The 25904-nt window shown below is 42.6% G+C and overlaps 1 protein-coding gene across 1 annotated transcript; it reads left to right on the forward strand.

Annotated features, from left to right (window-relative positions):
• Positions 1-925: 925 nt before the first annotated feature.
• cass4 (Cas scaffold protein family member 4) lies at positions 926-25227 on the forward strand. The gene is made up of 11 exons (XM_010866583.4): positions 926-993; positions 1174-1199; positions 16115-16324; positions 16661-16816; positions 16947-17054; positions 19284-19370; positions 19508-19546; positions 20176-21104; positions 21483-22221; positions 22483-22563; positions 23939-25227. Exons 2-11 carry the CDS (start codon positions 1194-1196, stop codon positions 24614-24616), a joined length of 3033 nt encoding a protein of 1010 aa, XP_010864885.2. The 5' UTR covers positions 926-993; positions 1174-1193; the 3' UTR covers positions 24617-25227.
• Positions 25228-25904: the final 677 nt, after the last annotated feature.

Here is a 25904-nt window from a genome sequence, read left to right on the forward strand (position 1 = left end):
AGATGAACAGGAACTGAAAGGAAAAAGGGGAAATGAATGTTTCAGAAGGGGTGAGAGACATAACTCCCTCCAATTTTCTAAAATAGAGGGTAAACCATCAAACCATCACACTTCTGCTTTAAAAACATTCAGTACAACTCACACAATACACATAATCCAATACACACTGTACAACACACAATATAACACAACATATAACAGATATAATACAACACAGTGTACAACACACAATATAACACAACATATAACAGATATAATACAACACAGTGTACAACACACAATATAACACAACATATAACAGATATAATACAACACAGTGTACAACACACAATATAACACAACATATAACAGATATAATACAACACAGTGTACAACACACAATATAACACAACATATAACAGATATAATACAACACAGTGTACAACACACAATATAACACAACATATAACAGATATAATACAACACAGTGTACAACACACAATATAACACAACATATAACAGATATAATACAACACAGTGTACAACACACAATATAACACAACATATAACAGATATAATACAACACATTGTACAACACACAACAAAACACAACATATAACACACATAATCCAATACACACTGTACAACACACAATAAAACACAACATATAACAGATATAATACAACACATTGTACAACACACAATAAAACACAGTAGAGCACACAGAATAAAACACACATAAAACCCATTAATATGAACACAACTAGCTATAGACGTCAGGGAGTGAGAGAGATGGGGCGTGGTCATAGAGAGAGGGGAGATTCATCCAGCCAATAAAGAAACATGAAACCCCGTTTGTCACAGCCCCTGAGTGGCTTGTCCCCACCCCTTCAGTAAAGGGTCTGTTTGGTGCTTTGTGACAGCCATATGTGTTTCAGAGAGGGAGTGGGACAACTGCCCAGCAGACTGCTTCAAACACAGGATTCCCCCAGTGCTCTGCTGGTTTTATTTACAGTAGGTACTCTAGCAGTTGAACATTTCAGGTGGATAAGTTCTGTTGTGTTCCTGCTCAAGTCAAGAACAGGATTCCCCAGACAGAAAGACAGACAAACAGAAAGAAAAACATGTTTGGCTGTAATGTGGCAGACAACTGAGCGGCACCATTGAGCTAAAAGACTGTATTCCTGCTTTTAGGAGAATTCCCACATCACAACATGGAGGTAAGTTCCTAAACCTTCTGTGCTGTTGTCGTTACATAACCCCTAGATCTAGGTGAAACTGGGATTTGGGGCAAAGTAGATCAACACATTTTCTGTCTCAATAGTCAATGTGAGTGAATAACTGCTCCCAGTCACTGGTTCATTCATTCATTGCCCTGGTTTCTACTGTGCCCGCTGAAGGAATGTTAGTCTGTGGGCCACCTGCTGGGAATTCACTTGGAGTTGCGGTGTCAGCTAGTAGCTACCTCCTATTTCCATGCCCACCCCCAAGCAACACTGTAATATGAGAGAGCTTCTCTTCAGAAAGACCCTCAGCCTTTATGAGCCTCATTAACCCCAAGCTTTCAGAACCTGTGCAAAACCAGCCTATTGATTGGCCAATCAGAACCACAGGCCGCAGGGAAGCCAATCAGAAGCACCGGCTGTGTCTGTACAGAAGGAGTGTAGGGATCTGGTCAGGTAATGAACCATGTAGGGAATAGGGTTTGAGTTGGGATGCACAATATTATTCACAAGCTGACCTAAATGGAAGCTATGTGGATGGCTAGAGCTAAACAGTGTTAGGCTTTGCAGTGCTGGTGACTGAATTAACACCGTCTGTCTTTCTGCACCTGTCTCTTTTCCCTCTGCTTGTCTCTCTTCTCTATCTCTCTTCCTTCTTTCTCTGTCTTTCACTCTCTGCTCTCTGTCTGTCTGTTCATCCACCTGTGTATCAGTCCAGGGGGTTGGGGTGCGTGATCCCTAGCTTGTGTACCGACACAGGGAGGGGACCGCTATGTGGTTCTGGTAGAAATTAGCTGGTGGGAAAGAAATGGTTCTGGATAGGTTGTTTTGTTAACTTCACTCACTCTTTAGCTAAAGGAAATTAGTATTAAACCACCTTTCTATTCTCTGCCCTCACAACTATTTCTTAGATATTCTCCAACCAGTCAATGTAAGTCTGTCACTGCCTACAGTGATCTGTAATCCAAATAACAAACTTCTGGTCTTGAACTACTTATACTTAGTAAACACAACAAGCATTAGTTTACCAAGGCAACAAAGGGATTTTCAACAGGATAGTTCTGTCTTGCTAGCAACAGTGAACTGACAGCTATGGTCCAAGTTAGATCAAATGTATGCGTTTTCATTAAAGGGGCATTTTATATAATGCAATTGAAATATCAGAAAATATCCATAATATATCTGTAGTAATACCACATTTATTCTCCAGAAATTATTTGGGGTGAATACAAAAGCACATTCTAAAATGGACCCTCATTTTCTCCACTGTTGCCACTAGACATTTGATAATCTCTCCTCAAACGACCAATAGCAGACATATTGTAGGCAAGCAGAATCTCTCAGCCATTTCCTGTTTGCTCACATTCAGTTCATTCGATATCAGTTCAAGTGGCAAAACAGGCCCTACGTAGATTAGGGTATCATTGTGCCATCTAAATGTTTTTTTATATTTTTAAATATAGTCACCCGTTCAAAGTAAAAGTGAGTATGGCGATTGCAATATGAGGAGGGAGTGCAAACTGATGTTGTTGTAATTCAATCTGCCTCCACAAGGTGAGATGAAATTAGGGAAATCTCCGTTCAGTTTGCATTGTTAAAATCCCTTTTATAACAGGTACAATTATATTAATATGATAAAAATTATAAATTACTCAGAAATTATTAATAAAGTCCATTACATTTCTCATGACACACCCCTTGAAGTTAGTAAAATAGAATATATATATTTATATCTCTGTGGGGGGGGGGGGTCTATATAATCTCTCTAATCAGGTTAGGCCCAGGTTTGGGAATCCCTGATCACAGATTATGCCCATGCCTTGGGATGAAATCCAAGACTGGGCTGAGCCTCAGTCACCCAGATCCAAGTGGATGGAGAGGAGGACCTGATGGATCACAGTGTCACAGAAGGCAATGGATCTAGGAAGAGAGTTAGCTTGGCAGTGTGAAGAGCTTCTGTTACACAGAGGAGAGCAGTCTCAGTGCAGTGACCCACCTTGACTGGTTAAGCCTGACTGGTAAAACCTGACTGGTAAAACCTGACTGGTAAAGATCAGGGAGATGGAGCCTCATTCACCAATCGTTCTTAAGAAGAAATTCCTTCTTAAAACCCAGTTACACAGTTCCAACAAAGATTCTGATATTCACCAGTTTTCTTATTTGGGATTTGTTCTTAGGTAAGAACAGAATCTACACACACTCAAGAGCACACTTATACACATTTGATCATTTTGTAGCACATTAACATCATGCCAAGTTTAGCTAGATACCATTTTGTTGACAAACATTTCTTATGAAGTTTACTTCCACCTCAAATAGCATCTATGAACTGTATGGCTTTTTAAAAGCTTATAATCCAGTAATACTAGCATCTTACTATTTGGAAAAGTCAATAGAGTTGAGCCCATACTAAGCCCAATCTAGCGAGACTGAAGACAAATTTTACACAGCCAAAGTTTTATTTTATTTCATGGCCCCGCAATGTTCATTTTTCTTTCATAAGTGAGTGATATTGACATGATAACTATAAATATGAGTGATGATAACAAACTTTTTCATCAAGTAAAAAGATGAGAGAATCGTGGAAATCCCTTTTCTTTTACTGCGCAAGGGTATGCAAGGATGCATATTTTGAAAATCCACCAGAAATATCAATCAATAATATTTTTTTTATAAAGCTCTTTATACATCAGCAGTTGTCACAAAGTGCTTTTACAAAACACCCACTCTGAAACCCCAAGGAGCAAACAACAACAGTGTTGAATTTCAGTGGCTAGGAAAAACTCCCTAAAAAGGCCGAAATTTAGGAAGAAACCTAGAGAGGTTTCAAACCATGAAGATTTGGCATACTATTTTCAGCATATGGTTTGCGACATACTAATCGTCTTGCATACTAATCTGCTAAGTACGCATTTTTTTAACCTCTGTGTGTGATTTCTGTGTGCACACGGCCCTGCAGAATTATGCCCTTTTATGGGGATTGGCGGGGCGTTTTCCTATGCTAATTAAGAACAACTGGCTTTAAATTCACGAGGACATTGGGATTCTTCATTATAAGAACAGAGGTACGAACAATTCTGCATTTTAAGAACACGTCATGAATCTGACATTGACTATTCTTACGACTAAAAACTATTTAAGAAAAAACTTAGTAAGATATTGGTGAATAAGGCCCAATGTTCTGAGAGAAGTAAGGAGAGAGTTGGATGGAGACCAAAGGAAAGGAAGGACATTGATACTAGTAATAGTAATTAATATTGGTAGTAGTATTGATTGTGGTAATAGTAGTGGTAGTAATAGTGATATTAGTACTGATTGTGGTAACAGTAGTGGTAGTAATAGTGATATTAGTACTGATTGTGGTAACAGTAGTGGTAGTAATAGTGATATTAGTACTGATTGTGATAACAGTAGTGGTAGTAATAGTGATATTAGTACTGATTGTGGTAACAGTAGTGGTAGTAATAGTGATATTAGTACTGATTGTGGTAATGGTAGTAGTAGTGTTTCTGTGGACTGATGTCAGTTGTTCAGCTTGGTACAAGGCATTGTGTTGTGTGTTGTTGTGTCATTGTTGTGTCATTGAGTTGTATTGTTCTGGGAACATCCCATCTCCGTCACTCATGTTGTTTCTCTCCAGACCCAGAGAGCAGCTTATCATGCGATGAGTCTACTGAAGTCCTCTCATCGTGACTGTTCTGTTCGTTTCTGTGTGTGTGTGTGTGTGGCTGTGTTTAGGCGTGTGTGTGTGTGTGTGTTTTTGTGTGGCTCTGTTTAGGCGTGTGTGTGTGTGTGTGTGTTTGTGTGTATATTTGTGTGGCTGTGTTTATGTGTGTGTGTGTGTGTGTTTGTGTGTTTGTGTGCATATTTGTATGGCTGTGTTCAGGTGTTTGTGTGTGTGTGTGTGTGTGTGTGTGTGTGTATGTAAATATGTGTGCGTGCGTGCGTGCGTGCGTGTGTGTGTGTGTGTGTGTGTGTGTGTATACTGTTGTGGTTCAGTTTATCAGTATTGCCCAGCACCAGAATGAGGAACACAAGCATTGCCTCTGTATGAGATGCTGTCAATGATCTAATATCCTGTTCACTCCCACACATAACTTGGTCTTGTCAGTGTGACCAGTAGATTCTTCCGCTGCAGTCAGAAGTTCTTATAATTGGAAAGCGCTATTTGTGTGTCAGCTTCTATGTAAGAGTTTGAAAGACTCTCTGGAAGTGTTGGGTTGACAATGACAGAGACCACTAAGATGACTGCTAGGTTGCAAATGGCATCCTATTCCCATTGTATCTAGGGCACTTCTTTTGACCAAGACTGGGCAATATGAAGACAATAGTGGCCAATGAGGGGAGGTTTGGCCACACCAAGGGGAACTCCATCATTAACCGTCTTCTTTGACGTCTCCTCTGACTCCAAAAACCCCTCTGTCACTGGATGTTCCTCAGAAGTCGGTGACCAGTCCCAGTCCTGGACCAGGTCAAGTCATGTTTATACGTGGTCCTAAAATGCGTCCTTTGTCCTGATCTTGTCCATTTTATTTTATTTATTTTGTATTTATTTTGTATTTATTTATAATTATTTAACAAGATCACAGTCAGATAATGCATAATTTTCCAGTCGTTAATCTCTTTTAGCACAAGGCTGTTTTTATGGATGGTTTAGCAGCTGCCTTGTTGATAGTTCTTCTGTAGCAAAAACCGAATGGGAAAAAAGTCTGACCTATATTTGGTGTTTTGGTTTTGACACTCCACACTACCTAAAATCCTGTGGTGATGGGTGGAATGATTGCTGAATCAACACTGTGGCTTTAGTGATCACTCACACACACACACACACACACACACTTTAACACACACACAGATATGTATGCACACACACACACACACAGATATGTATGCACACACACACACACAGATATGTATACACACACACACACACACACAGATATGTATGCACACACACACAGATATGTATGCACACACACACACACACACACACTGTGGTTTATGCTCATGGTTCCTGGTGTAGGTTTCAGTAAAACAGCAAATGTAAGCCAGAGCGGAGGTACATTTTAGGGTTTGTGTGTGTGTGTGTGTGTGTGTGTGGAGTGATCTTGGTGGCACTAAAAGCAGAAGATGTAGGAGGTCAGGAGGTCAGGAAGTCTGTGGATAAATTTAACCAGAACAGAAAACCCAGTATTGTTTCACAGCCTGGTCACTACTTTACAACTACTATTTCATTACACAGCCTGGTCACTACTTTACATCTACTATTTCATTTACACAGCCTGGTCACTACTTTACATCTACTATTTCATTTACACAGCCTGGTTGCTACTTTACATCTACTATTTCATCTACACAGCCTGGTTGCTACTTTACATCTACTATTTCATCTACACAGCCTGGTTGCTACTTTACATCTACTATTTCATTTACACAGCCTGGTCACTACTTTTTATTACATTTATTTATAAACTTGTTTCACACTCTAGATGTCACAAACATAAAAATAATGATTAGTAAATGCCTTATAATACCTTAATTAAAGATATTTAAATGTAATGATTACACAATCAATTAATAAACAATTGACTAATCCTTTAATATAAAAAAAAAGGATTTTGATTCTGTCAGTCAAGATTTTTGCATTAATTTGAACTGAAACGCTCTGTAGATGTTTGTAGTGTTTGGGATGTTGACCTGGCCAGTGCTATTGCAGTGTGTGTGGGATGTTGACCTGGCCAGTGCTATTGCAGTGTGTTTGGGATATTTACTTAGCTAGTGCTATGACAGTGTGTTTGGAATGTTGACTTGGCCAGTGCTATGACAGTGTGTTTGGGATGTTGACTTGGCCAGTGCTATGACAGTGTGTTTGGGATGTTGACTTGGCCAGTGCTATGGCAGTGTGTTTGGGATGTTGACTTGGCCAGTGCTATGCCAGTGTGTTTGGGATGTTGACTTGGCCAGTGCTATGCCAGTGTGTTTGGGATGTTGACTTGGCCAGTGCTATGACAGTGTGTTTGGGATGTTGACTTGGCCAGTGCTATGACAGTGTGTTTGGGATGTTGACTTGGCCAGTGTTATGGCGGTGTATTTGGGATGTTGACTTGGCCAGTGCTACGGCAGTGTGTTTGGGATGTTGACTTGGCCAGTGCTATGGCAGTGTGTTTGGGATGTTGACTTGGCCAGTGTTATGGCAGTGTGTTTGGGATGTTGACTTGGCCAGTGCTATGCCAGTGTGTTTGGGATGTTGACTTGGCCAGTGCTATGACAGTGTGTTTGGGATGTTGACTTGGCCAGTGCTATGACAGTGTGTTTGGGATGTTGACTTGGCCAGTGTTATGGCGGTGTATTTGGGATGTTGACTTGGCCAGTGCTACGGCAGTGTGTTTGGGATGTTGACTTGGCCAGTGCTATGGGGGTGTGTTTGGGATGTTGACTTGGCCAGTGTTATGGCAGTGTGTTTGGGATGTTGACTTGGCCAGTGCTATGGCAGTGTGTTTGGGATGTTGACTTGGCCAGTGCTATGGCAGTGTGTTTGGGATGTTGACTTGGCCAGTGCTATGGCAGTGCGTTTGGGATGTTGACTTGGCCAGTGCTATGGCAGTGTGTTTGGGATGTTGACTTGGCCAGTGTTATGCCAGTGTGTTTGGGATGTTGACTTGGCCAGTGCTATGACAGTGTGTTTGGGATGTTGACTTGGCCAGTGCTATGACAGTGTGTTTGGGATGTTGACTTGGCCAGTGTTATGGCGGTGTATTTGGGATGTTGACTTGGCCAGTGCTACGGCAGTGTGTTTGGGATGTTGACTTGGCCAGTGCTATGGGGGTGTGTTTGGGATGTTGACTTGGCCAGTGTTATGGCAGTGTGTTTGGGATGTTGACTTGGCCAGTGCTATGGCAGTGTGTTTGGGATGTTGACTTGGCCAGTGCTATGGCAGTGTGTTTGGGATGTTGACTTGGCCAGTGCTATGGCAGTGCGTTTGGGATGTTGACTTGGCCAGTGCTATGGCAGTGTGTTTGGGATGTTGACTTGGCCAGTGTTATGGCAGTGCGTTTGGGATGTTGACTTGGCCAGTGCTATGGCAGTGCGTTTGGGATGTTGACTTGGCCAGTGTTATGGCAGTGCATTTGGGATGTTGACTTGGCCAGTGCTATGGCAGTGTGTTTGGGATGTTGACTTGGCCAGTGCTATGGCAGTGTGTTTGGGATGTTGGCTTGGCCAGTGTTATGGCAGTGCGTTTGGGATGTTGACTTGGCCAGTGCTATGGCAGTGCGTTTGGGATGTTGACTTGGCCAGTGCTATGCCAGTGTGTTTGGGATGTTGACTTGGCCAGTGTTATGGCAGTGCGTTTGGGATGTTGACTTGGCCAGTGTTATGGCAGTGCGTTTGGGATGTTGTCTTACTGTATGACGATGCAGAGTTTGGAGGGATTTGCTTGTACATGTTATCCTCAAAAACAAGATTACTATCAGTGTGTACCTTTTAGTGTTTCCTCTGTGGTTGTGCTGCAGATGGTTGGGGGTGACCCACTGTCTCTAGAGGGATAATCTTTCAGACACGTCTCCATTATCATGAGCTTTGTTTGATCATCCACTGTAAACGTCTTTCTGTGCCCACCAGACACTTGTGATTGTAGATCTCAGTAGTGCTTTGCTTCTTTGTAACAATCCAACTGTTTTGGTGAGCTGATGGGTTTGTTTCTCAATTAATTGTCTTTTCATCCTTATCATCATGTGATGAACACATATCTGATTAACCACAATTGTTCCTGTGCTTTTGTTCGACATGAAATTAGGAAGCTTTGTATAGAAAGTGTTGTCTTTTGGTGGTGAAACAAATATGTTCACATATACACTGAAATGAAACCTTAGAATCTATAATTTACCTTCATAGTAACTATTTGATATAGCCTTCTGGAATACCAAGCCAAAAGATAAAAAAAGGGGAAAAACAATTAACTGTCCCAGTCATTTTGGAGGATGCTTTATGCAATGTAGTTGTAATCAGTCATTTTCAGTGAACTATATCTTTCGTAGCAATAGTGATGTTGAGTTACAGTAGCTGATGTAGCTGTAATGTTGGGTTACAGTAGCTGTTGTAGCTGTGATGTTGTGTTACAGTAGTTGATGTAGCTGTGATGTTGAGTTACAGTAGCTGATGTAGCTGTGATGTTGAGTTACAGTAGCTGATGTAGCTGTGATGTTGAGTTACAGTAGCTGATGTTGCTGTGATGTTGAGTTACAGTAGCTGATGTTGCTGTGATGTTGAGTTACAGTAGCTGATGTTGCTGTGATGTTGAGTTACAGTAGCTGATGTTGCTGTGATGTTGAGTTACAGTAGCTGATGTTGCTGTGATGTAGAGTTACAGTAGCTGATGTTGCTGTGATGTTGAGTTACAGTAGCTGATGTTGCTGTGATGTTGAGTTACAGTAGCTGATGTAGCTGTGATGTTGAGTTACAGTAGCTGATGTTGCTGTGATGTAGAGTTACAGTAAGGGACGCAGTTCTCTGCTGATGAGACAGGAAATACCATTGGGTCTTTGGGAAGTTGTCAGTGTGTTAGTGGAGACAGTCTGTCGGTTCCTCCCAGAAAAACTTCTGATTGTTGGTTTAGTTTGTAGGACAGAGTTCAAAGGTGATTATTTTTCCAATACACGAACACGTCCTGTTGACTGCTGATGACATCACTGAACCATTCAAACTTCTAATCTTTTCTTTTGATCATTCACATGTTTTTTCAGCAGATAGTCTGACCGCAGTAGAGCTCATTCATTCATTCATTCATTGGTTGGTACCTGACTCCTGTGGGTAGATGATCAATTGCTGGACATTATTCATGATGCAATATACAGCTCTGGAAAAAAGTAAGGGACCACTGCACCTTTTTTTTTCCCTTCTAAAAAAGTCGAAAAGGAAAGTTTTGAGTGAGGAACAGAAGGGTTAAAATTAAGAGACCACTGCAAACTGAACGCTTCTGTTCCTCACTCAAATCTTTCCTTTTCAACATTTTTGGAAAGGAAAGAAAAAGGTGCAATGGTCTCTTAATTTTTTCCGGAACTGTATTTGTCCTTGTCAAAGTTATGTCATACTGGAGGAAAAGTTGGACAAGGGCTCGCTTGCTCGCTCACACACAGGCACACCCAACCCACACACACACACACACCCACCCACCCACACACACACACACCCCCACACATACACACATATTCACACCCACACACATACACACGCACACACATATTCACACACATCCACACACACATGCACACACACACAGACTTATGCACGCACACACAAACACACACATGCACACAGACACACACATACACACACCCCACACACACACACACACACACAGATCATCTTACTTTTTAGTCACTGTGGGAAAGTCTGTGGTCTTTTTTGTATGTTCACGTCCTGCTGTTCCATCCATCTCCATCTCTCTTTCCTGTTTCATTTTCTCTCTATCTCTGCTGTTTTTGTATTTGCTATTGAAGTGATGCCCTCTCCCCATTGAAATATTATCAGTGTTCAAACTGCAAGACTTTATCCTCAGAACCAATGCATTTCTCCTCAGAACCAATGCATTTCTCCTCAGAGCCAATGCAGTTCTCCTCAGAACCAATGCATTTCTCCTCAGAACCAATGCATTTCTCCTCAGAGCCAATGCAGTTCTCCTCAGAACCAATGCATTTTTCTTCAGAACCAATGCATTTTTCTTCAGAACCAATGCATTTTTCTTCAGAACCAATGCATTTTTCTTCAGAACCAATGCATTTTTCCTCAGAACCAATGCATTTTTCCTCAGAAGGACAGTTCGAATGACACATTCTTGTGTGTTTCCATGGTGCCTGTCTGGTTGAATAATGTGATGATGAGGTCAGATGACTTGACTGGAAGTCCACAGCAAAGCTGCTTAAGGTCAGAATTCGAAGTGAGCTGGAAATAAATGGTTCCCACACCACTACTCCCACAGACTGCTGAATATTCTAGTGAAGTATGTTACTATATACCAGTATGAAGGGTTTCAATCTTAGAGTCTTTAGTTATTGAGTCATATACATAGTCTGGCTCTGAGGTTTATCATAGTCCAGCTCTATGGATTAACAAAGTCAGGCTCTAAGGATTAACATAGTCATGCTCTAAGGATTAACATAGTCAGGCTCTAAGGATTAACATAGTCTGGCTCTAAGGATTAACATAGTCAGGCTCTAAGGATTAACATAGTCTGGCTCTAGGGATTAACATAGTCTGGCTCTAGGGGTTAACATAGTCAGGCTCTAAGGATTAACATAGTCTGGCTCTAGGGATTAACATAGTCTGGCTCTAGGGGTTAACATAGTGTGGCTTTTAGATTTAACACAGTCTGGCACTCAGATAACCATCATCTATCATCCTCTGATCACCTCTCTATCACCATCATCTATCATCCTCTGACCACCTCTCTATCACCATCATCTATCATCCTCTGATCACCTTTCTATCACCATCATCTATCATCCTCTGATCACCTCTCTATCACCATCATCTATCATCCTCTGATCACCTCTCTATCACCATCATCTATCATCCTCTGATCACCTCTCTATCACCATCATCTATCATCCTCTGATCACCTCTCTATCACCATCATCTATCATCCTCTGATCACCTCTCTATCACCATCATCTATCATCCTCTGACCACCTCTCTATCACCATCTATCATCCTCTGATCACCTTTCTATCACCATCATCTATCATCCTCTGATCACCTCTCTATCACCATCATCTATCATCCTCTGATCACCTCTCTATCACCATCATCTATCATCCTCTGATCACCTCTCCATAACAATCATCTAGGTGGTTAGAGGCCAGACTATGATAAACCTCAGAGCCAGACTGTTAAACCTTACAGCCAGACTATGATAAACCTCAGAGATAGACTGTGTTCAACCTTAGAGCCAGACTGTTAAACCTTAGAGCCAGACTATGTGAAACCTCAGAGCTAGACTACGTTAAACCTTAGATCCAGACTATGTGAAACCTCAGAGCTAGACTACGTTAAACCTTAGATCCAGACTATGTTAAACCTTAGATCCAGACTATGTTAAAACTTAGATCCAGACTATGCTAAACCTCAGACCACTAACAGCTGTAATGTGAGATGTATTGAGACCAGCTGTCTGTGCAGGCTAATCCCCTTGTAGCAGGCGTGTGCAGGAATCCCCTCACACAAGCACACACACACACGCACACACACAAACACAAACACACACAAACACACCCACACATACACTCACACACTGAAAAACACAAACACTCTATCTCTCTCTCTCCCTCACACACACACACACACACACACACAGATAAACACAAACATTCTCTCTAACTCTCTCCCCTCCATCCCTCTCTGTCTCACACACACACACACACACACACACACACACACACACACACAGTATCTATACCATGTAAACAACAAACCATCAAAGTAGAACTGTTTGGTTGTTTGTAACACAACACCTACGTTCCCTGAACCAGAATCTCCCCAGTCACTGACCCAGAACACAACACCTACATGCCCCTGAGCCAGAACCCCCCCCCCCCCCCATCTCCACTCCGACCCCATTTACCTCTCCAGGACAGGCGTTAGCCCTATTAGAGTCAGGGGGTGAGAGGCAGTGAGTGATCTTTCAGGTCAGCAGGTTCATTTGGTTCAGCAGTAAGATCATAAAATATATTATAACATACTACTACACATCATAACCTTCTGTTAAGTGCCATATACAGTGTGAGAACAAGTATTTGATACACTGCCGATTTTGCAGGTTTTCCCACTTACAAAGCAGTCTGTAATTTTTATCATATGTACTCTTCAACTGTGAGTGACGGAATCAAAAACAAAAATCCAGAAAATCACATTGTATGATTTTTAAGTAATTAATTTGCATTGTATTGCATGACATAAGTATTTGATACATCAGAAAAGCAGAACTTAATATTTGGCAGAGAAACCTTTGTTTGCAATTACAGAGATCATATGTTATGTGATTTTCTGGATTTTATTTTAGATTCCCGTCTCTCACAGTTGAAGTGTACCTATGATAAAAAATTACAGACCTGCAAAAAACCTGCAAAATCGGCAGCGTATCAAATACTTGTTCACCCCACTCTAAGTGTTATATCTGGGTGCATGATTTATCATGTGTAACAGTTCTTAGCCATAGTTTATTGGCAATGTATCTCGCTCTGTCATGCGTTATAACTTCATTATACCACATTACAACACACTATAACACATCGTGACACATTACATAACATATATACGTCATTTATTATTTAAAAATAATATATATATTTTACTATATAAGTAAACACATTATATCACATTATAACACTTTATATTAGACAACACATTTTACCATATTATAACATACATATACATGTCTTATAATTTTTAATTATTATTTTAATGTATTTCTATTTTTATTGTATGTAAAGCACTTTGTGTAATTGTACTAGAAAAGCGTTATACAAATACATTTATTATTATTATTATTACCACTTTATTAGACAATATGACACATTATAACACACTGTGTAAGACATTACAACACATTATATAAGACAACACTTGAAACATTTGTCTGTCTACCTGTCTTTCTGTCTGTCTTTCTGTTTGTCTGTCTGGTTTTCTGTTGGTCTGTTGGTCTGTTTGTCTTTCTGTCTGCCTGCCTGTCTGCCTGCCTGTCTGTCTGCTGAAGGACTTTACTGTTTACTGTAAGTGGCCAGAGAAAGAAGGAGATGGGACCAAAGAAACACACACACACACATACATCCGAACTGACATGAGCTGCTGTGTGCGTGTGTCTGTACCCACCCTATATGACCTCTTCTCAGGGTGAATCTCTGCAACAAAGAGTCCATTCACCATCACACACCATCACACACTCAGCATCTGCCAAACACATAGCCAGCGCTACGCATGCACACACACACACACAATGTCACTAATGTGTGTGTGTGTGACTGCTGGTCATAAGAAATGTCTTGACAGATGGTCCTGGTTTACATGGACGCGTGCTGAGCAGTCGTGTGTGTGTGAAGGGCACAGTTAAGTGAACTTGAAATACCTCAGTCACATGATCTGTCACGTTTGTGTAAGAGGTCTGGGTGTTTAACGTCTGAACACATGAAGGGCCAACACACCAATATGATGTTCTTATTATATTGGGTTTGACTACAATATGGAATTTTCATTGGTTATTGGTGGTTTTAATGAGGATGTCCTCACCATATTTCAGGGTCTTTGTGAAAGGAGAACCAATTCTCATTTACAGTGATGAGATGGCCAAAGGCACAATGATTTTGTGCCCAGTGCATGCTGTTATGAGGAACAGTTGAGGTAGTTGGTTTCCTGGTTGTTGTTCTGAAGGAAGCTCAGACAGGAACTGAGAATACACGTCCCAAATGGCACACTCGATAGTGCATAACTTTTTGATGGGAATAAGGGGCCATGTTTGACACATGCACACACTTGTTGACCTGTATATACCCAAAACAAAAACCCCTCAAGACAGCTTTCTATTGAAAACATTGAATATTAATTATGAGAACACTAGAAAATAAGAAAGTTACTTCACCAGGCCGAGTCTGATTGTTTGGTTCTTTATGAGAGAATCACTGGCCTATTACTGACCTGAAGACAGTCACCAAACCGTGGCCTATTACTGACCTGAAGACAGTCACAAAACCGTGGCATATTACTGACCTGAAGACAGTCACCAAACCGTGGCATATTACTGACCTGAAGACAGTCACCAAACCGTGGCCTATTACTGACCTGAAGACAGTCACAAAACCGTGGCATATTACTGACCTGAAGACAGTCACCAAACCGTGGCATATTACTGACACATAGAGAATCACACAACAGTCCTGATGCTGTACCGGGTCGTTTACTGATGCTGTACTGGGTGTTTTTCTGATGCTGTACTGGGTTGTGTCCTGATGCTGGTTTGGGTCGTGTCCTGATACTGTTCTGGGTTGTGTCCTGATGCCGTTCTGGGTCATGTCCGGATGCTTAATTGGGTGTTTACTGATGCTGTACTGGGTCATGTCCTGAAGCTGTACTGGGTGTTTACTGATGCTGTACTGGGTCATTACTCTGTTTCAGTGTTTAGTATATGTACCAACACCTTTATTCAACATTAATACATGTCAACTCCAAAGTGACTCTAAAACAGACAGTGTATGCCTTACAAATTAAATTATGTCTCACAAGAACTCTGAAATGTTGAGAATACATAAAAGCCAGGAGACAAGTGAAGTGTTTCAAATGTAGGCTAATAGCTGTTCCATTAGCATACCTGATAGCTGGTCCAATAGCATCCCTGATAGCTGTTCCATTAGCATCTCTGTATAGCTGTTCCATTAGCATCCCTAATAGCTGTTCCATCAGCCTCCCGGATAGCTGTTCCATTAGCATCCCTGATAGCTGTTCCATCAGCCTCCCTGATAGCTGTACCATTAGCATCCCTGATAGCTGTTCCATTAGCATCCCTGATAGCTGTTCCATAAGCATCCCTGGTAGCTGTTCCATAAGCATCCCTGATAGCTGTTCCATTAGCCTCCCTGATAGCTGTTCCATAAGCATCCCTGATAGCTGTTCCATTAGCCTCCCTGATAGCTATGCCATCCACCTTACTGACAGCTGTGCCATCAGCCTCCCTGAGACTCATGCATCCAGCTGTTCAGGTAACAATTTCCTACTGACAAAACTAAACGGTTCAGCAAGAGTCCTCAAGAATAATCCCAAAGTCCCACATTCAGACGTTTTAAACGTGGTCACCATAGCGAGGAGCTGAGCCTAATCCAGACTTGGCTGTTCCATTGTGAACTTTAACCCGTGTGGTCTCCTCCTGACAGCAGAAGGTCCTGGCCAAGGCCTTGTATGACAACACGGCAGAGTGCAGTGACGAGTTGGGCTTCAGAAGAGGAGACATTCTTACAGTGTTACAACAGGAAGTGGACAGCAGCTGCGGTTGGTGGATTTGCTCATTGTATGGACGACATGGTTTGGCTCCAGCGAATCGCCTGCAACTCTTACCGCGAGACCCACTTCCGACTCAGACCCAGGTATGTCTGTGTGTGTTGCTGGGTGTCTCTGTGTGTAAAGAATGTGTTTATGGGTGTCTGTGTGTGTGTTGTCAGTTTGTTGACGGGCATCTGTGTGTGTGTTTTGAGGGTGTATATTGGTGTCTGTGTTTTGTTTGAGCTAAGTATACATTTACTTTGAAAAAGATAAACTAATCTAGACCATTAACCCTCTCCTCTCTCTGTGACCATTAACCCTCTCCTCTCTCTGTGACCATTAACCCTATCTTCTCTCTGTGACCATTAACCTTCTCCTCTCTATGTCCCCATTTGCTCTATCCTCCCTCTGTGACCTTTGTCCTCTCCTCTCTTGCCCAGGATAAAGACACTGGTTCCAGTGCTGGTGTAGTTGACCCAGCTAGCAGTCATAACAGTGACTCTGATGGACCAGGAAACATCTACCAGATCCCCAGTGTTCCTCGACACACTCTGTCCTCCAGCCCCACCTATGAGCACATGGCTCCAGTCTACAAGGTCTGTTTGCCCCTCAACTACCCACATCAGCCAAGCTAAGGCGTAAGACATTATGGAAAAAAATAAAAAAATTTTTTATAAATCCTAAGTCACTGACTTGCATTCATGCATATGTCTCTATTCCTACCAGGTTCCATCTAGGGATCGTATCTACAAGGTCCCGTCCAAAGCCTGCCACAGCCCAGCCCGTTCCCCCTGTTACTCATACCCACTTAAACACTCCCCAGATGGGGCCGAGGTAAGGTGTAGTTTTATTTCTAATGGTCAAGGTTCAGGGGGTTTACCAGTAGCTATGTAGAGGTTCAGGGGGTTTACCATTAGCTATGTAGAGGTTCAGGGGGTTTACCATTAGCTATGTAGAGGTTCAGGGGGTTTACCATTAGCTATGTAGAGGTTCAGGGGGTTTACCATTAGCTATGTAGAGGTTAAGGGGGTTTACCATTAGCTATGTAGAGGTTCAGGGGGTTTACCATTAGCTATGTAGAGGTTCAGGGGGTTTACCATTAGCTATGTAGAGGTTCAGGGGGTTTACCAGTAGCTATGTAGAGGTTCAGGGGGTTTACCATTAGCTATGTAGAGGTTCAGGGGGTTTACCATTAGCTATGTAGAGGTTCAGGGGGTTTACCATTAGCTATGTAGAGGTTCAGGGGGTTTACCATTAGCTATGTAGAGGTTCAGGGGGTTTACCATTAGCTATGTAGAGGTTCAGGGGGTTTACCAGTAGCTATGTAGAGGTTCAGGGGGTTTACCAGTAGCTATGTAGAGGTTCAGGGGGTTTACCATTAGCTATGTAGAGGTTCAGGGGGTTTACCATTAGCTATGTAGAGGTTCAGGGGGTTTACCATTAGCTATGTAGAGGTTCAGGGGGTTTACCAGTAGCTATGTAGAGGTTCAGGGGGTTTACCATTAGCTATGTAGAGGTTCAGGGGGTTTACCAGTAGCTATGTAGAGGTTCAGGGGTTTTAGGAAGTAGCTATCTAGAGGTCTCGGGGGTTTAGGCGGTAGCTAGCAAAAGGTTCAGTGTTTTTTAAGTGGTAGCTAGGTAGAGGTTCAGGGTTTTGAGAACGTAGCTATGTAGAGGTTTAGGGGGTTAAGGAAGTAGCTAGGTAGAGGTTCAGGGGTTTTAGGAAGTAGCTATGTAGAGGTTCAGGGGGTTTAGGAAGTAGCTATGTAGAGGTTCAGGGGGTTTAGGAAGTAGCTATGTAGAGGTTCAGGGGGTTTAGGAAGTAGCTATGTAGAGGTTCAGGGGGTTTAGGAAGTAGCTATGTAGAGGTTCAGGGGGTTTAGCGGTAGCTAGACCGAGGTTCGGAAGCCCCCGCTGGCCAAAGTGCTACCAGATGGGGACAGGGTAGACTGAGACCAGCATGTATCTTAAGTCTTTATGAGCCTGTAAACACACAGACCTAGATGTGTATGTGACCATGTGTGCTTGGCTTCCATGTCTTTCCGTGTCTGTGTCTGTTTATGTGTCAGTCTGTATGTGTCTGTCTATGTGTCTGTCTGTATGTGTCTGTGTCTGTGTCTGTCTATGTGTCAGTCTATGTGTCTGACTGTATGTGTCTGTCTATGTGTCAGTCTGTATGTGTCTGTGTCTGTCTATGTGTCAGTCTATGTGTCTGACTGTATGTGTCTGTCTATGTGTCAGTCTGTATGTGTCTGTGTCCGTCTATGTGTCTGTCTGTATGTGTCTGTGTCTGTCTATGTGTCAGTCTATGTGTCTGACTGTATGTTTCTGTCTGTCTGTATGTGTCTGTCTGTATGTGTCTGTCTGTATGTGTCTGTCTATGTGTCTGTCTATGTGTCTGTCTATGTGTCTGTCTGTATGTGTCTGTCTGTATGTGTCTGTCTGTATGTGTCTGTCTGTATGTGTCTGTCTGTATGTGTCTGTCTATGTGTCTGTCTGTATGTGTCTGTCTGTCTATGTGTCTGTCTGTCTATGTGTCTGTCTATGTGTCTGTCTATGTGTCTGTCTGTATGTGTCTGTCTGTATGTGTCTGTCTGTATGTGTCTGTCTGTATGTGTCTGTCTATGTGTCTGTCTGTTTGTGTCTGTGTCTGAGTATGCATGTTGTCGCCAGCCTGCTATATGTTTGTATTCAATATAAGTGAGTTAATGAAAAGGCAGAACTAGTAGTTATAGTATGTGTGTGTATCAAAACAATCTATCTGAGACCTACGTTTCTTTTACAAAATAAAAAATAAAAATAAACACCTGTTTATGTGGTTTTACATGTTATATTCATATTATTGTGTTGATAGACCTAAAGATTTCCATGTTTTAATAATGTTATTGTATGGTTTTTAGACCTAACGTTTGTCCATGTTGTATTAATGTTATTGTACTGTTTTTAGATCTAAACTTTTACATGTTGTTTTAATGTTATTGTGTTGTTTTTCTCTGTTGTATTATTGTTGTTTTGTTGTTACTTTTCCCTGTTGTAGTAATGTTGTTCTGTTGTTGTTTGCAGACATCTTTAAGCTGTGTAATCTCTGGCAGTTCAGAGGGAGGAAAGGTCTACGATGTGCCCAGGCATGGAAGGACTTCTCTCTTCCCTGTGAGTCCTTCCTCTCCCCCCTCCTCACCCCTCTTTTTCTTAACCCTTCTCTCCCCCATTTTCCACATTTGGTTGTTTGTTACACATTTCTATCAGTGCTGTATTAACTGACCACTGTGTAATTCATCAATTAACAGCCATCGAATAGGAGGCACTGCAGCCCCAGCCAGGATTATGTAAGTACTGATACTGGAATAATATGGAGACTTCCTTTTACATTAAGTACTGATACTGGAATAATATGGATACTTCCTCTACATTAAGTACTGATACTGTAATAATATGGATATTTCCTCTACATTAAGTATTGATAGTAATGTTTATACTTCCTCTACATTAAGTACTGATACTGGAATAATATGGATACTTCCTCTATATTAAGTACTGATACTATAATAATATAGATATTTCCTTTACATTAAGTACTGATACTGTAATAATATGGATTCTTCCTCTACATTAAGTACTGATACTGTAATAATATGGATACTTCCTCTACATTAAGAACTGATAGTAATATTGATACTTCCTTTCCATTAAGTACTGACAGTAATATTGATACTTCCTTTACATTATGTACTGATAGTAATATGGATACTTCCTTTACTTTAAGTACTGGTAGTGACATGGATACTTAATTTACATTAAGTATTGATAGTAATACAGATCCTCCCTCTACATTAAATACTGACAGTCACATGGATACCTCCTTTACATTAAGTACTAATAGTAATATGGATATTTCCTCTACATTAATCAATAATAGTGTTCTACCAGTCACTTCCTGGTTCTCCATTCTCCCCAGGTTTATCCTGTCCCTGCTGCGGTCACCCCAGATCCAAACTATGACATCCCTGTCCCCTCTGTCCTATCCTCCTCCATACCCCTGCCTGTTCCCTTCACGCCCCCAGCCAAAAGCAGCAACACCTTAGGCCTCCCCCAGACACAGCCTAGTGCATACAAGACCCTCCCCAACCCCCACAAATCAGACTGGATCTATGATGTGCCCAACTCCCCTGAGAGGCCTGGTGGCCAACCTGGGTATTACACCACCTTGCCCTCTGCTGGCCAAACTAGTAAGTACACCACCCTGCCACCTGGTGGCCAACCTGGATATTACACCAGTGTGCCTTCCAAAGCCTTGAGCTCCGTCAGGCAGTTTGATGACACTCTGCCCACAAGGGGGTGTTCTGGTCCAAGCAACGGTTCCACCCCATCCGTTTACGACATCCCCAAGCCCAGCGTGTCTCCCCTGGAACAGTTCTCTGTCTCTGTCCCTCACCGAGGCCACCATATCCCGCTGGAGTGTCGGGGAGACTCTGGGCCAACCTACGACCACCCCAATCCACGGGGCTGCCTCCAGAGGGGCCGTCTGGGAATGGCTGCAGGGGCTCTGGGGGCCCGTCCTGGGATCAGTGATGCTCTGCTACAGGAGGAAGAGGATGATGAAGAGAGAGGAAGAAGAACAACATATCTGTCAGGAGCCAATGACAAACAAAGGATCAGTACAGCCTCCACCTCCTCCTCTTCCTCCTCCTCCTCCTGTGACTCCCTGGCACTGTGTTCCTCCTCCCCAGAGATGCAGAGGGAGGTGTGTCTTAGCCAGGAGGAGGCGTGCAAAACGCTGTTATTTCTGCAGCAAGAGGTATGCAGACAGGTTCCACGCCTCATGGATTTTGTGTCGTCACGATGGAGGAGCAGCGAGCACCTGGAAAAACATCTCCCTGAAATTCGGTGTGTGGTGAATTAAATCAGTGAATGTTCTTATCACAAGAGGTATTCAACTCTTTCCTCAGGGACCCCCAGCCATTCCATGTGTTTCAAGCAAAAGTTGACACACCTGGTTAAACTTGTCAGCTAATCATCAAGCCATTGATTATAGAATCCGAAGTCCTTTTTAAGGGCTTCAACAAAATTGTGGAATGTCTCTGGGTTCCTCTGTTCTTATCAACATTTTGAAACCTGCTGTGTAAATAAGATTATTCATCTTCAGATCTGAAACATGCTAGTTAGTTCAAAATGTATTTGAGCCAATCCAAATACGCCATGTTTCCCAACTGCCACCACTTCTTGCCATATGAATAAACTTGTTCTTCTTATCACCACCCCCAGCTCTGCAGCAGAGGGTGTGGCCTCCTCTGTCACTTCGTTTTTGACCTTTGCCCTGGATGTGAAAGGTAACACCCAACGCCTGACTGACTCCAACCTGCAGGTGTCTCTCCGGCGTCAGTTGTCTGTGGTTGAGGACTCTGGCCTGATCCTACAGCAGGCCGTCAGGTCCCTGGGTACATCCGGCTGGTCCCTCCCCCTTCTGGTGCAGGACCCTGCCCAAAACCACACCCCCGACCAGCTGGACCGCCTCATAATGGTAACCAGGACCGTTCCAGAGGACATTAAGAGGCTGGTGTCTATCGTCAACGCCAACGCAAAGCTGCTGTTCCGACCCACTGAGCAGAAGGAGACAGATAGACCTGATGTAATCAACAACAGCAGTATCACTACCAGCAACACCGGTACCAGAAACATGAGTACCAGCAACACTGGTACCAGCAACATCAGTACCAGCAACATCAGTACCAGCAACATGACTACCAGCAACACCGGTACCAGAAACATGAGTACCAGCAACATCAGAACCAGCAACACTGGTACCAGCAAAATGAGTACCAGCAACATCAGTACCAGCAACATCAGAACCAGAAACGCTGGTATCAGCAACATCAGTACCCGAAAAATCAATATCAGCAACAACAGTACATCTATTGCTGGTTCAGAAAACAAGATACTGGTAAAGAGCAACCAGGAGCAGAATGACTCTGGAACAGATGATAATGATTACGTCCAGCTACAGGTTAGTCCAGGACATCAGCAGCAGTTTATTTTGGGGTCCAACTATAAGAGAGAATGTTTAAGGCTGGTAATCACTTGTCTCCAAAATAATTGTCTCCTGGTAACTGATTAGATAGACAAATATTTCAGCCAATCCAGAACCAAACATGCTGAGGGGAGGGGGTACTTCAAAAGAACAGCAAGACATGATACCCATTTCGAATTCTTGATCTTGATTATTATTCAGAAAAACCCAAATAAAGCATTTCTCTGTTTTTCTTAGACTAAGAAGGAGTTTGAAAAGCAACAGATTAAAGGATTACGCAAAGAAACACAACCGAAAATCCCTTCAATTAAGCCAAAGGTGAGTGGATTATCCCACTTATTGAACCACACATTTCTTTTACTGACAGACCCTAACAGACAGACTAACACACTTCATGCTCTGGGCGTTGTTTTGAAGTAATGCATTTTTAAAGGAATAGGCTGCTCTGTGTAAGGAATAGGCTGCTCTGTATAAGGAATGGGCTGCTCTGTATAAGGAATAGGCTGCTCTGTGTAAGGAATGGGCTGCTCTGTGTAAGGAATAGGCTGCTCTGTATAAGGAATAGGCTGCTCTGTATAAGGAATGGGCTGCTCTGTGTAAGGAATAGGCTGCTCTGTATAAGGAATGGGCTGCTCTGTGTAAGGAATGGGCTGCTCTGTATAAGGAATGGGCTGCTCTGTGTAAGGAATGGGCTGCTCTGTATAAGGAATGGGCTGCTCTGTGTAAGGAATAGGCTGCTCTGTATAAGGAATGGGCTGCTCTGTGTAAGGAATGGGCTGCTCTGTATAAGGAATGGGCTGCTCTGTGTAAGGAATGGGCTGCTCTGTGTAAGGAATGGGCTGCTCTGTGTAAGGAATGGGCTGCTCTGTGTAAGGAATAGTCTGCTCTGTATAAGGAATGGGCTGCTCTGTGTAAGGAATAGGCTGCTCTGTATAAGGAATGGGCTGCTCTGTGTAAGGAATAGGCTGCTCTGTATAAGGAATGGGCTGCTCTGTATAAGGAATGGGCTGCTCTGTATAAGGAATGGGCTGCTCTGTGTAAGGAATAGGCTGCTCTGTATAAGGAATGGGCTGCTCTGTGTAAGGAATAGGCTGGTCTGCAGGTTGACAGACATACCATCACCAGCATTATTCTGTGACTGTTGAAGGAACATGATTTGGACCTGTTTTAGATTAATTCCAAATAGTCAATTAATTAATGTAACAAATGAATTTAATATATAAAGAGAGTATTACAATTATAGTACAAGAATCAAAGATAGAAAGTTCTTCTGAGATTGAAGATGCAGACAGGAGGAAAGGTAAATGCAAGAGATCTTCTTCTTCGCTCTGTCCTTCATTGTCAGGCTCTCTAACAGACTAGGACTCTCCAAAACTCTAGCCTGACGCAGCTCTGGGTGCACTCTACATGTTTACAGATATTCCTCATAAACTTATGATATTCCCCTGTCTGTCTGTCTGTCTGTTTGTCTGTCTGTTTCACTGTCTGTGTGTTTGTTTTTGTGTGTGTATCTGTCTGTCTGTCTGTATGACTGTCTGTTTGACTGTCTGTGTGTCTGTCTGTCTGTTTGACTGTCTGTTTGACTGTCTGTTTGACTGTCTGTCTGTCTGTCTGTTTCACTGTCTGTGTGTCTGTCTGTCTACCAACATTTTCTCTGAATATCTATCCCTCCTGTCCTCTCTCTCTCATCCAGGAGGACCATAAGGGTAGTATTTCAGAGCCCTGTGTGGTCAGTTTGGATAGCCCTAGGAGGTCTTCAGAGCCCCTGTCCCAAAAGAAGCTCAACTCGTCTGAGCATGTTGAGGTCCCCAGGAAGATCTCTGAGCCACTGGTCTCAGCTGGGAAAACTCTGCGGTCTGACTCCCGCGTCCCTGATGCTTCTCAGAAGCCCCAGGTGGGTAGTGAGAGTCCTAAAATACCCTGTGTAGCTCAGGTAGACCGCCCCAAGAGACAGCCCCCCCTGTCAGAACACTGTCGTCTGTACTTCGGGGCGCTGCAGAAGGCCCTGGTTGTGTTTGTGACCAGCCTGCTGGAAGGCCAGCCCCCAGAGAAGTTCATCTCCCACAGCAAGCTGGTGATCATGGTGGGCCAGCGCCTGGTTGACACGTTGTGCCAGGAGGCCCACAGACCTGCGAGGGAGACCAAGGGAGGGGAGCCTGGGCCAGGGTCAGGATCAGAGTCTGGCCCCAGCCAGAACCAAGTTCTGCTGTGTAAAACCAACCACCTATGTGCCCTGTTGAAGCAGCTGGCGGTAGCAACCAAGAAGGCAGCGCTGCACTATCCGGAACAACAGGCCCTGCAGGAGGTCCAGGACTTTGCCAAGGAGCTGGCTCAGAGAGCTCAGCAGTTCAGGATCTCTATGGACCTCTGAGAGGTAAATGACTTCTGCTGCTGGTTGTGTCCGGCTCTGCAACCATCAGGTGCTCTAAAAGAGTCTTACCTCAGAGTGCTCTAAAAGAGAGACAGAGTCTCACAGTAGACCTATGAAGGTTTGAAAATGATAGACAGACAGACCATCACCAGCATTATTCTGTGACTGTCAGGCTCTCTAACAGACTAGGACTCTCCAAGACACTTGCCTGACGCAGTCCTGGCTGCACTCTATCAGACCCCACACAACAGCTGTTTGATCAATTGAATGCATACAAACTCATAAGTATGTTGTACATTATTTTTACTGCCAGAGTGTGTTCAGAACATTTGCAGACTAATAAAAACAAATTGCACATTTATTTTGATGTTATTATGAGCTGTTAAGGCCCAATCTAACATGTATTTACCAAAACATAATCTTGGTATTCCATGAATATATGTTTGCTATTACAGATATTACTTATTGTATTGTTGACTTGATCGTGTATTAAAATATGATGTGTGTGTGTTTCTATACCACCTGTTATTGTCTGTTTCTCCTGTGTACATAATCCTATTCATTACTTCTTTGTCTTTAGGGCATTCCTCATCTGAAAACATTGTTGAAATAAGATCATTTTACTGTTCAATTATATTTTAAAATAAAAACGTCTTTAGATTGTTTCTGTTTCATTACTTTTTGTGGGTTTTGACCTAGCCCAATGGCAGAGGAACACCGATCAATACAGACCCATGCTGCAACCGACAACCAATATCACTTGTAAAAGGCGTGAGAGTGTGAGCATTAACAACCCCTGTAAGATAGATCCCCCGGTCAGTCCTGTGCTTGACATTGAAGGGATAGTTCGCCCTAGAATATACTTTGGGTGGAATAACACTTATCTTTCTTGAAGGCCCATGGAGTAATTTTTCACAACAAGCCATTATTCAACTTTGTCCCAGCGTGGAATTAGCATTATCAGCATCGACCAAATTCGTAAATTGAAACTGTACCACACGAGCAACAAAAGCTGAGTTGCTTATTTCACTCAAATATTAATCTAGGACGAACCATCCCTTTAATAAAATATGTACAATTAGAATATATCAGAATGTTAATCCTGCTACACTATGGGACAGGAGGCCTGGTATTTTAAATCAGTACCTAATGAGACATGACAACAATGGCAATAATAGACTAATAACAAGTTTACCACAACGCTAAAAAAGCATTCGGTAGGACATTTACAGTAACAGATCAGTCATAACCAATACATTATGATATCAAAACCACCTCTGCTATGTCT

Source organism: Esox lucius, chromosome 2 (assembly GCF_011004845.1).
Source record: "Esox lucius isolate fEsoLuc1 chromosome 2, fEsoLuc1.pri, whole genome shotgun sequence".
In the NCBI taxonomy this organism is placed as follows: Eukaryota; Metazoa; Chordata; class Actinopteri; order Esociformes; family Esocidae; genus Esox; species Esox lucius.